The sequence below is a fragment of the Brassica oleracea genome, chromosome C2 (genome assembly GCF_000695525.1).
Source record: "Brassica oleracea var. oleracea cultivar TO1000 chromosome C2, BOL, whole genome shotgun sequence".
Taxonomy (NCBI): Eukaryota; Viridiplantae; Streptophyta; class Magnoliopsida; order Brassicales; family Brassicaceae; genus Brassica; species Brassica oleracea.
The window spans coordinates 2,866,201-2,878,830 of NC_027749.1; the positions used below are offsets into that span (position 1 = coordinate 2,866,201).

The following is a 12,630-nucleotide window of genomic DNA, read 5'->3' on the forward strand; positions in this document are numbered from 1 at the left end:
ATTGTGCTGTTACAATGTGAAAAACATTCATGGAGAAGAGATTTATTTGGTGTCCTTCGCTTACCCAAAAGAAACTCCAATGAGTTTGCAATTTATTTTCTTAACGTAGATCTAATCCAACATACTAACAAAAACACAATTATTTTGCAATAATAAACCTATTATCTACATTCCGTTTCAAAAAATCCACATTTTAGAAAAAAAAATTGTTTAAAAAAAATATATGTTTTACATTTTCAATGCAGCAAACTGTAAACTTAAAAAAAAAACATAATGTTGTTTATAAAGATTTTATTGGTTAAAAATTGTGGAAAATAGTTGATAACAGAAAATAATGGATTGATAACTAAAATTTGATATGTTTTCTTAATAAGCGTGAGAAACCTAAAACATACGTCTTTCTGAAACAGAAGAAATATATCATTGTCTTGGTTAATAAAAAGAGTTTAATCGCTTTCTTGTGATCCAAGTCTGCAAATCATGTACTGACTTAGCTCCACACTTGGAAAGACTTGAAGTTCTGATAAAGCCAAATTTTATGCATACTTTGCCTCCATATATGTCCGAAGCTTATGGGTTGTGTGTGGCTTCAATAAATCCAAATTTCTATAGCATCACCAAAAACCTCTAACATATCTTCAAAATAACATGTTACTAGATAACTTTACCCCAAAGTATTTCTAAACGATTTTTAAGCAGGAAATCAAAACATAAGAAGAACGAAGATTTTAATCAAACTCAACCTGATCAAACTAATTGAAGTACTTAATGTTGGGATAACATGTATAATCAGCAATTCAGTGTACATTTGGGCCCATCTTCATTGAAAACATAATGTAATTCAGGGCCGGGCTTTAATCCAAGAAAGCCTAAAACTCCAATCTTTTGGGAACATCGGCCAGTAATATTATCTCTCACAAAAGTGGATCGAAACGCTCAATATGAGCTTTGAAGCCCGTGATTTTCATAATTCAGACATGGGCCGAACTTACTGCAATTAACAATATACGGTTTAGACAAAGTGGATAGAGTTATTACCGTATAAAAATATATCTGCTTTTCCTTTTATAAGTAGTAGCAATGAATTGATTTTTTTATTCTTTTGCCATTTTTAAATATATTACTTCCTTTTATATAACTAGTAAGTAGCAATGAAATCGATCATTAATCACACATAAACTCTGACGAAAAAAATAAATTTGAAAAGTTGTTCTTCTGTCTTTTTATCAATTTGGAATATGCTTAACAAAGAAACAAATCGGGATATCAATGTTTTCATTGACCCAAATATATCACTGTAATAAGAAATATAAATATATAAAGAATATTATTAATTTTGAACTAAAGAAAGAAGTTTTATTACATGATTATAAAAAAATAAAATATATTAAATCAACCCGAATAGAAAATAACGGTTTCTATTATAAACCGACTCGAACAAAATTACTTTTAAGTTAAAAAAAAAATCCTAATTAGCTTCGTTCAACTCATCATTCCGAAGTGTTTCGATTTTATGTATCGGTTGCTGTTTTCGACTTAGTTTTATTTCTTGCTTGAGCATAAAAAAAAAAAGAAAAAAAGATTGCTTGAATGGAAGATTTTTTTTATCGTCAAAAAGAATAAAAAGAAGATTATCTCGTCATTACAACATCGTCAACGAGAAGGGATTTACTGAGTTTACCACAACGCGTCATTACAGTTAACTTGCAATTGGTAACAGTGTGAACACTCGTGGACGACACAAGCTCCTTCCTCTCTCTCTCTCTCTCTCTAAACTCCAACTCGAATCTGAACACAAAGTTAGTTTTTTTTTCTTGAAACTCAGATTCTCAATTCCCTCCTTTATTTCCGGGCACAGCTAAAGTTTCCACCTTTGTCGTTTTTCTTCTTCCTGTTCATTGATTTTCTCAAAGGGGGTTGGTTCCTGCAAGTTTAGATTACTATTCATCAAAGTGGAGGAGGAAGATGGGCTGTTTCTCGTGCTTCGATTCGAGTGACGACGAGACGCTGAATCCAGCAGCTGAGGAATCATCCAAGGCGGGTCAGAAACAATCACAGCCGACAGTTTCCAATAGCTTGTCTGGACTACCTTCAGGTCTTTTGATTCAAATCACTATTCTTTATGGTCACACGCTCTCAAGATCTGATCCTTTGCTTTGTTTTGATTTGATTGGGAAGTCCCTAGTGTAAATTTTCAGTCTTGGAGATGAATAAGACCTGAAGGATCATGATCTGACGGATCTTAGATTTGTTTTTATGTTGTCCCCCTCAAGACTTGTGGATGGATGCGTTTTGGTAAAACTTGATTGGTCTTTTGATGATGATGTTGCAGGTGGGGAGAAGCTTAACTCAAACTCAAAGAGCAATGGAGGCGCCAAAACGGAGCTGCTTCTTCCTAGAGATGGGCTTGGACAAATCGCTGCTCATACATTTACTTTCCGCGAGCTCGCTGCTGCTACTATGAACTTTCATCCAGACACTTTCTTAGGTGAAGGTGGTTTCGGACGTGTCTACAAAGGAAGGCTTGACAGCACTGGTCAGGTTGTTGCTGTTAAGCAGTTGGATAGGAACGGTCTACAAGGTAACAGAGAGTTTCTTGTAGAGGTTCTCATGCTCAGCCTTCTTCATCATCCCAACTTAGTCAACCTCATTGGTTACTGTGCTGATGGAGATCAACGCCTCTTGGTCTATGAGTTTATGTCCTTAGGATCATTGGAAGATCACCTCCACGGTAAATCTTTATCTTTTTACCATTTTTTTTATACCACAGAGATTCTTTGTGCACTTAGTCAAATATCAACCCAAAGATTCCTTCTCATCTTAGTCAAATGTCAACCCTTGAGTTTAGCAGATTCTTCACCGGATTGTTTGTACATTATCACATATAAATTATACATGTAGACTTAAGTTGAGGAGTAGTAGTTGCTGGTATATACAAAACAAACTTATTACTCCCTCTATTTCATATTTAATTGTCGTTTGTATAATAAAAAATTTGTTACAAAATAAGTGTCGTTTTAGGATTTCAATGCAAATTTATGTCTTTAGGATCATTGGAAGATGACCTCCATGGTATATCTTATCTTTTACCACTTTTTTTAGGCCACAAGATTCTTTGTGAACTTAGTCAATATCATCCCAAAGATTCCTTATGATCTTAGTCAAATTTCAAGTTTAGCAGATTCTTTACTGGATTGTACAGTGAATAGAATTTTCGCTACAAAATAAGTGTTATTTGTTTAGGATTTCAGTGCAAAGTATGTCATTAGTTTACCCTTTTTATCCCTATATAAATTAAGAAAAAATAAAAGTAATAAAATTTTAATAATTAAATAAGAGCAAAATTAACATTTTTTCTTAATTGGTGTGAAAAAGCTAACGGCATCTAATTTGAAAACGGAGGGAGTATATTTTAACCTTTTATCCGTTTTGTAGATCTTCCACCGGATAAGGAGGCCTTGGATTGGAACATGAGAATGAAGATAGCTGCTGGTGCAGCCAAAGGTTTGGAGTTTCTACATGACAAGGCAAACCCTCCGGTTATCTACAGAGATTTCAAGTCATCAAACATTTTACTAGACGAGGGGTTCCACCCAAAGCTTTCTGACTTTGGACTTGCCAAACTCGGACCAACGGGAGACAAGTCTCACGTCTCCACCAGAGTCATGGGCACTTACGGTTACTGTGCTCCCGAGTACGCAATGACCGGACAGTTAACAGTCAAATCAGATGTCTACAGCTTCGGTGTGGTGTTTCTCGAGCTCATTACTGGTCGGAAGGCGATCGATACCGACATGCCTCATGGAGAGCAGAACCTAGTCGCATGGGTAAATGAAAATCCACTTTGTTTTTTTTGTTTTTACATTTAGTTTCTCATTTGCTTGTGCAACAAGTTTTGAGACTTTTTGTTTGTTTTTTTTACACAACAGGCTCGCCCGTTGTTTAATGATAGGAGAAAGTTTATAAAACTGGCGGATCCTAAGTTAAAAGGGAGGTTTCCAACGCGTGCGCTGTACCAAGCTTTAGCTGTGGCTTCAATGTGCATCCAAGGGGAGGCGGCTACACGTCCTCTCATAGCAGATGTGGTTACTGCGCTCTCGTATCTTGCGAACCAAGGTTATGATCCAAACAAGAGTGAGAGAGGGGCGAGGTTGATAACGAGGAACGATGAAGGAGGTGGCTCGGGGAGTAAGTTTGATTTAGAAGGTTCTGAGAAAGAAGATTCGCCTAGAGAGACGGCTAGGATGTTGAACAGGGACATTAATAGGGAGCGTGCGGTTGCTGAAGCTAAAATGTGGGGAGAGAGTTTGAGGGAGAAACGAAGACAGAGTGAGCAGGGGACTTCAGAGAGTAACAGTACCGGTTAATACCGGTTTGGGTGGGTTTTGAACCCTTTTTTTGTTCTTGTATCACAAACCCTCATTTGTTCTGAAACATAGAAAAAAAACACATTAAAGAAAAAAAAAATCGAAAAAAAAAATATAAACATTGGCAAAAAGAGTTATGTACAGAATTAGATTACATGTGATGTTGCAATATGGGCAAGAGGTGGGACTTTTTTTAATAACAAAACTCTAATTGAAGATCCCGGAGAGTTGAGGATGTTCATGTAAATTTCTGTAGTCTTTTTTAGTTTGGTGATGTGTCACATGTTGGCAATTTATCGATGATTGAATAACAAAGATCCAAGAATCAAGGTTAGTGTTTAATTCTGGACTCTTTTCTTATGTGTTTATGTGGCGTGTCTGATCTATTGTGTAGTTTTGGACAACGTGGGTCACATGCCCTTGCAATCTCACAATTATTTTTAAGGATAGCAATAGATATTGTAAGAATATGGTTGGTCTTATCAAGTTTTTTATTCTCTTAAAATGGGGTTTTTACTCTCTTGAAATGGATTTTTATTTCCAAAATATTGTTTTTACTGTTAATGAGTAATGACTATGATCTCTAAATATTTGTAGGAACTATCATGTACTCGAACATTTTTGTGCTCAGTTTTTTTTTTGCAAAATAAATAAAGAAAAAGACAGTCAGCAAAAATTGTACAGTATGATTCTTTTGAATTTTATTAAATTATATATATATGACTAAATTATTTTGTTTGTTTTTTGCAAAAAAAGGGGTGTTCATTTATAGATGTGACAAAATATAAATGACTCAAGATAATTTAATCATTTATTATTAATTTGACTTCTCGCCACTATTTTTAGTCATCATACATAGACTGATTGTCACTGATTAGTTATTGATGATGTAATTCAGCTTGGCATTGTACAAACGTTACAGGAATTATAAGTTAGCTAGGCACAGACAACCTTTACCGAAACATTAAGGTACGTTTTAACGCCAAAAAAAACATAGGAAAGTACGTCTGAAATTTATTTGATTTTCTTAAAAAGTTTTCCATATATATAACCAACATGAGGCTCGCATTTAAATTAAACTTGAATATAATATTAAGATTTAGTTGGATTGTATATATACTTGAGGCGGGTAGTATGTTATCTTATAGCTTAGCTAAAGATATACAACATTGGGTAGTTGTAGCTGATGCACTGGTATAAGCAGCATTAAACTATAGCTTAATAATATTTTTCTACCGTTTTAATATAAAAACCACGTTACAAAAAGAATATTATACACAGTGATACTTTTATGCAACTCATTACTTCATTTTGTGTTGACCAACGAAAACTTTGTGTCAAGTAGTAAATTTTCAAACTTCGTCGGAGAGTTTGTCACCAATATGGTCTTGTAGAATTCTTTTTTTCTGATGGCGACGTCAAATGAAAGTAGGTAGTCAGAAAGCTTATTAGTAGAAGTAATCAATTTATATTTAATTTTGTAAGAGCGCTATAGATACAATATTGCGAAGATAATATATTCACTTTATTTTTTTATTTTTTTGGAACACATTTTCACTTTACTTAAACACAAAACTTTATGCAAGCACACATCAATAACAATATATAAGATACGAAACAATAGATAATTTTAGCCGGCCGACGAGCCAAGAGTAAGAAGAAAGAGAGAGTGTGTGAGTGAGATAGATATGTGTTTGCTTGGTGAAATATCTTGACGACACTTCAAATTCGAGACGGGGCAGTCTCCACATGGCCTTGTCGGGCTTCAGTTGACGGCTCCTCCTCTTTAGTAATTTTGGATGGATCTTCATGATGAACAGTGTAAGAGAGTGGAATCACCGGTTCGGTCACCGTGACGTCAACTGGGTGCATTTCCGACAAACCTAACGGACTCATCACAACAATAGTCTTAAGTTGTTCTGATGAACTGTTTTTCTTTTTCCCAATATCTAATTTATCTCCTGAGTTTCTGTAAACTCCGTACAAAACCATTTGTACCAACCCTAGTATGAATCCCACCACGTTTGGAATCTACAAAAATCATTTTCCAAAATCTCAGTAACCTCTTTTTACCTTTGTTTTTTTACCAAAAACATGACACTTATGAAAATAAATGCTTACAGCAATGCATATGTCGTGGAGGAATGCGCCATATGCGAACCACATAACAGCGCTTATAGTGAGGAAGAAAGAAAGCGTGAAGGGCATGAACTCCACACTCTTGGTCTTTATCACACGAGCCTTTTGTACAACAAAAAAAAACATAAATCAACATTATGTTACCCAAAGTTCTGATTTAGTTTAAAATAAATTTGTGAATTTAACAAAACACAAAACGCGTAGTTACCACGATCATTAGAGGGGCAGCGAAAACAGAAACAGATATAGCAACGCAAATCCAGCCGATGACAGAGACTTGGAGGCTAGGGCTTTTAACCGCAAAATGTGTAACCATTATAATCAACGAGAAGAAAGCAACATTCATCGTCAAGAACAACTTAATAGCCGCCATCTGCAACGCATAAGAGAATATTTAGATCCATTATTCTTGTAACAAAATCAAAGGAGGACGCTAGGTAGAATTAAGAAACTTACCTTTTTCTCCTTGGTAGCGTAAGTGAAGAACATGGCAATGTAGATAGTCTCCACAACGCAGCCGAAAGAGTTGATGGTAATTAGGAGAAAAGCATCTTGCTTAGTCAATGCGTAATAGAGCCATAACATGCAGCTAAATAGTGACACTTGGTACGGTAGAGACTGGAAACTTTCAGTCGATTTGTTCTTGTATATTCTATAAAACGTCGGCCTGCAAAATTTCACAACAAAAATAAGAGAATAGTTTCTTAGCTAATTATTTTTATAAATAACTACTCCCTAAGAAATTGCATGTACTTACACGGGAGCGAGGAATACAAGGAAGGATATTGCGTTTCCTGCCATTTCATTAGGAAAAAACTATAAAAGAATGAGTTGATTGTAGAATTAAAAGGCTTCTAGGTCTGTGGAGACATGAATGAAAACAACACAAGTTCTCTAACCAACCTCAACAGGAATTAAATTGTTGCATTAACCGCACTACACGTACCGAGTATATGGACAACGATGCGTGACGATTTCAATTTGTAAAGCTTTACTATTGATCTATTTTCTGGTAGTTTAGGATTTTATTTACAAAATTAGAAGATCATTAATGACTCGTCTATATGTTTCTAAATGAAGAAAATTCTGGAAACGAGTACAAAATATATGTACTTATATTAGTAGGTAGGTCATGCATGATGAACTTCTCGTCTAATTAATGAACCGTACAATTTAAAATTATTGAACTAGAAGAACCATGAGAGATCGAAAAGAGAACAGCTAAGGAACAGACTAGGATTTGGCTTTGTGAGTATATATTAATATCGTTAAAACATTACCTAAGATGCCGAAGATGATAGCGAGCAAGTGATGATTGACCATGACGCCCATTTTCTATAAAGATCGAGATGAAGCTTTTCCCGTACGGAGATTTCTAAAGGATCTCAGTTTTTGAAACTCTAAAGCTCTCGCTCTCCCCCTCTCTCTCTCTCTCTCTGTTCTTCTTATTTCATGGTGGAAACTAATGAGTCTCAGGTGGTGTATTTATAGCTCCAAGATAATCATTATTGTCAAATTATTTTGATTTTAATTTTTAAAGTTATTTGAATCGTGTAACGTGTTTAGTAGTATAATAAAACAAAATAAAAAAAGAATCGAAAAGGTAAAACGAACTCAGCCTGTTTGCATGACAAGTGGAGAAATTAGTAGGTAGCGTAGCATTTTTTCATTCACTAAACTCTTCTCCTTTTCTTCGACAACTTCATTTTCTTCACGCCATCTTCTTAAACTAGCTTTCAAAAATCAATTAAAACCAAGTTTCGAAAAATAATCAATTAAAACGATAGTAAATTTACACTTTATACAAGATTGATGAATTTCATGGTGACCAAAAGTGTACCCAACAATCAACCAACATAGTGGAAATCATCACTAGAATGCGATTAATATATTTTCTTTTCATCTTTTTTTATTTTTAGTTCACATATGATATGAGTTGGACGATCCAACATATCCCACCTATCTATTTGATGGATACACTAGATATAGACATAGTTTAAAATATAAACATAGAATTTCAGGATTAATCATTGGCTAAATAGTTTCAAATTTGCTAACAACAAATTTGGGATTTTTTTTGTTAATTGGTATATGTAAAGGAGTATAGGTGAAATTAATTAGTAAAGATCTAAAACAGCTAGAAATTTGTAGATGATGATTAGGTTAAACGAATGCAATTTATAGTAAAAAGCATCTATACGCAGAAAATGGACGCCGTTTTCTTTAAACTTATGGTATTTTCTATGATTAACCAAAGTCGAAAAAGGGCATTCACATCCCCTGATCAGAGTCCTCTGTATATAGACTCACACGTTTTTTTGCCTTATTACAAAAGAAGACGATAAACCATGCATGTTTTAGGCAAAACTCCACCCGTCAAAAGGGAGCGTTGCGCGTGAGAATGATTAAGTGATTTAAGGAGGTAATGAAACAACAAATGATGCGTTACGGGAGATGCATAATTATTACTAATAGCATGAAAAAGGAAAATCTTGTGCAAATCACGTGACCTCTCCAAACGCTATAGCGTTTCTTTTAGAGTTTGTAGAGTTCACACGATAGCTAAATGCCATGTCATCATGATGCTGACCAGGCCCTCTCTGCTTTCGTGTCTTCGGTAATATTTTCTGTTTCTAAACTTCTTCTCCTGTTTTAGTCCCCAATTTCAGGACTCCCATCATCTTCTCATATTTAATTTTGTAAGAAAGACAAATTTAACGGTTAAAACATTTGATTTCAGTAACTCCATATTTATATTTTAAATGAGGATGCATGTATAATGTAGTAATATCCACCAGTATTCATAGACTGATTGAATATACGTTTTGCTTGTTTCAATATGTGTACGATGAAAGGAATCAGAATATTTTGGAAAAAATTAGGAGAAAATACAAAACAATTCTGCGTTTTTCGAGGGCAAATTAAAACAGATATATAAAAGTGGGAAGAAATGGACAAAGGAGGAGTGACGTGATAGGCGAATGATAACAATGATCATGGGTTTGTTAAATCATTCTTGTTCTTATTCGTTCTTTGTTTGTCTCCCTGGCTATCTCTCTTGGTCCCAAAATTTTCTAAAATATGAGAGGTGCCACTTTTGCGGCTAACCTCCACCTTAAATAGTCCATCAATAATTATTATTGATACTTTTGGTTTATCTTACATTTTGTTTAAGTGATTGGTACCTAATATGTTTTGTCACGTACGTTTTCTATAACAAAAGGGCTTTTTCACGTATGCTCCCATGCTGCTCTTGCAAATTGCAATCACGTTCCCCTAACTTCTCACTATATTAATAATCTTGAACGTTAAAATAGTTTTAAAATTATATATAAAGGACATATATAAGAGATGCATACTTCATTCAATGGTATTCTCTCAACCCTAATTATGTTCGTCTTTTCCATCATATATATAAGTTTTCTGTAAGTAGTAGATAGCTATAGAAACGAGGTCTGTTCGATCATAGATTAACACATGGCATTAATATGAAAAACACTATTTGCGACAAAATCTCAGTCGATAAATTAGAATTTGCATGTATCAGAGGTGATATTTCCATATCTATTTTAAACCTCCAGTTTTGAAATTTACATTTTGTTGTTAATTTTCTAATTTATATGCACAGGTTTTAAAGGGAGTTTTAAATATGGAAGTACTTGAAAAAAAAAACAATACAATTCCATTGGAAAGCAAAAAAAAAACAATACAATTCTAGGAACGGATATTTGCTCACTTTACAGAATGAATTACCCGCAAAATATTAGAAAGCAAAAAAAAAAAAACATCAGCTGATCCAACCTCAATAATTTAAGCACCTAGGTGACTCACATTGATAAATGTTCGATGTATGCATATTAATTTGTATATGTTACTACCAGCCAAAGGGAATTGACAAGTATGTGGGAGAAATTAAACCTACCCTATTTGTTTCGTTTTCTGATTTCCATTGGTTCGTACGAACCAAACTTTACACACACACACATTCATATAGTTATGCTATAGAGCTTTCATTTTCCAATGATGGATACCTATCTATGATTAATTTGTTAGCAAATTGATTAACCATTACCAAATATATAATTACTTGTCATTATGGATAACAGTTGTTTGTATTAGAATTAATAGTGAACTTCGAGTCAAATATGAAAATGACTACACCGAAACGGAAATAATGACTCAAAAGTTTGAAGGGGTCCATAAACGTTGGGCTCTATATAGAGTTTCATCAGAACTTGATTCATATATGTTTAAGACACAAAAGAAATGTGGTCAATTAGTGGACAGAAGATCCCACACGTACCCATATAATTATTGTCTTCTGGATACACCTCTAGAAACATCTCATTCCAAATTTCCAATAACTATCTCATGCTTTTCCTTTGTTGAATACATTTCAAGTTTGTTGTCTATATATAACCATTAGTAATAATATGCCACAGTGTTAAGGTATATAACAAATATATCACGTTGATATTAGAGGATTGGTAGATTTAGTTTTGAACGGGTGACTTATGGAATACGTTATGGTATGGTAGAGAAGTGAAAGAAAGCACCCAAACACATACAGTTTGAAGATTGATGCATTGAACGTGTTTACACATACATATTTTCCTTTTCAGGTAAAGGCGAAGTCAGGTTTGTGCTTTTTAAGACTTTTATGTGACGTGGGGATATTTTGATCGTTTTAATTACGTCAACGTGTTTGGTTTCTTCGCTTTGCAAGTTTGCAACTAAATTATTGATGTGTTCAATTCAATTTAGTATACTAATAAATGAATTGTATCATATCATGTGTATTGTAATCAATCATTAGTTACTAATGCGTATTGATTTGTAGTATATATTTACAAAGATCCTTGTCAACTTAATATCTCAATTAAGTGCAAAAGCATTCCAAAAACGAGAGAAAAAGATGAACTCTTACTTGCTTAATTTTTTTTAAAGATGATTTGATAGCAAGAATAGTTTTAAATTAGGAAAAATTGAAAAAATGGGACACTTTGAACATAAGTTTGTCACTCTAATACTTTTTCTAATTTTTTTGTCCCTTTAGAACTTTAATTTCTGTAAATACAATTATACCCTTAAATTAAATGCTAAAATATATAATATTCTAATTTATTTTCTTAAGACAATTTATAAAGTAAAAAAAAAAAGGTGATTCATCGGTTCGCTAAACACAATCCATCGGTTCATTCTAAACTTCTAAATTTTAGATAAACACAATCCACTACCGTCAAAAAATTGAGATAAACACAATTCATCTCTTTGCTAAAACAAAATGCAAGGGTTCGATTTCAAAGAGATTCAGGAGAAGATCTCCAACAGCTTTCGTCCATGGCCACGATCCTTTCAATTCTGGGTTCGAGCTACCAGTATCTACACTGGTTACAAGGTCCCAACTGTGTATCGATTTGAGCTCCGTCGTTGCAGCCACCGTCGCTTCACCGTGCTTTTGGTCGCCATCAACTTCTCTCACCGGAACCACCACTGCCATGTCATCTCTGCCGCTGCACGGGCTCGTCTTCTCCGTTCAAGCAGTCACAGCCCGAGAGCATTGAATCGAGCAGGCCACACCTTCACGCATCGCTCGATTGGTTCTCTCGGATGTTCAGTTCGTCGTTTGGACCAAGTCAGATGGATCGAGCATTTGTCTTCCACATCGAACGTTCCAAACCACAAAACAGACATGGCTAAATTTAAATATATTGCACACTTGGCCCCTGAGATTAGTTCATTTCTTATTTTTCCCCCATAAATTTTATTTTTGAAAATTAGTCCTCGATTTCGCCCCAAAACTCTTGGTTCAGGGAAATATCTTTAATGTTCGCCCCAATACTTTTAAATTTACGGAAATATGTTTATGATTTCGCCTTAAACTTTAAACGTTCAATTTTGACTCTATTATATGAAAATATAATATATACAAAACTCAGAAATTAATCGTGGAGCAATCCAGGATTAGTTTTAATTTTTTTATTATACTTTCTAGTATATAAGCTAGTATACGTATCAAAGTAGCGTGAATCATATGTGGTTTAGTGGTTTGTGTGGATAATTTTCTCTTGAATAACTCGGGTTCGAGTGGAGGAAAGAACAATTTTGATGATTTTTTGACTTA

The 12,630-nt window shown here is 34.3% G+C and overlaps 2 protein-coding genes across 3 annotated transcripts; one reads left to right on the forward strand and one right to left on the reverse strand.

Moving 5' to 3' along the window:
• Nucleotides 1–1,665: 1,665 nt before the first annotated feature.
• LOC106319532 (serine/threonine-protein kinase PBS1-like) lies at nt 1,666–4,611 on the forward strand. Its single transcript, XM_013757894.1, has 5 exons — nt 1,666–1,799; nt 1,914–2,095; nt 2,333–2,731; nt 3,436–3,827; nt 3,930–4,611. Exons 2-5 carry the CDS (start codon nt 1,966–1,968, stop codon nt 4,365–4,367), a joined length of 1,359 nt encoding a protein of 452 aa, XP_013613348.1. The 5' UTR covers nt 1,666–1,799; nt 1,914–1,965; the 3' UTR covers nt 4,368–4,611.
• A 1,259-nt stretch (nt 4,612–5,870) lies between these two features.
• LOC106325028 (bidirectional sugar transporter SWEET15-like) lies at nt 5,871–7,967 on the reverse strand. Of its 2 annotated transcripts, none has more exons than XM_013763047.1 (6): nt 7,787–7,967; nt 7,264–7,300; nt 6,963–7,173; nt 6,715–6,879; nt 6,489–6,608; nt 5,871–6,398 (listed from the first exon to the last, which is right to left on the reverse strand). In XM_013763047.1, exons 1-6 carry the CDS (start codon nt 7,836–7,838, stop codon nt 6,090–6,092), a joined length of 894 nt encoding a protein of 297 aa, XP_013618501.1. In that variant the 5' UTR covers nt 7,839–7,967; the 3' UTR covers nt 5,871–6,089. The 2 variants fall into 2 exon arrangements, with proteins under 2 accessions (XP_013618501.1, XP_013618502.1); XM_013763048.1 differs by having other exon boundaries at nt 7,264–7,322; nt 7,787–7,966.
• Between the last annotated feature and the right edge of the window lie 4,663 nt (nt 7,968–12,630).

Bases quoted from the DNA above. Each gene is read 5' to 3' on its own strand.
- LOC106319532 (XM_013757894.1), top strand. From the start codon at position 1,966: ATGGGCTGTTTCTCGTGCTTCGATTCGAGTGACGACGAGACGCTGAAT. The intron at 2,096-2,332 runs GTCTTTTGATTC...ATGATGTTGCAG, and splicing joins CTTGTCTGGACTACCTTCAG to GTGGGGAGAAGCTTAACTCA. The intron at 3,828-3,929 runs GTAAATGAAAAT...TTTACACAACAG, and splicing joins AGCAGAACCTAGTCGCATGG to GCTCGCCCGTTGTTTAATGA.
- LOC106325028 (XM_013763047.1), bottom strand. From the start codon at position 7,838: ATGGGCGTCATGGTCAATCATCACTTGCTCGCTATCATCTTCGGCATC. The intron at 7,301-7,786 runs GTAATGTTTTAA...ATGAAATGGCAG, and splicing joins TATCATCTTCGGCATCTTAG to GAAACGCAATATCCTTCCTT. The intron at 7,174-7,263 runs GTAAGTACATGC...GAAATTTTGCAG, and splicing joins CTTGTATTCCTCGCTCCCGT to GCCGACGTTTTATAGAATAT.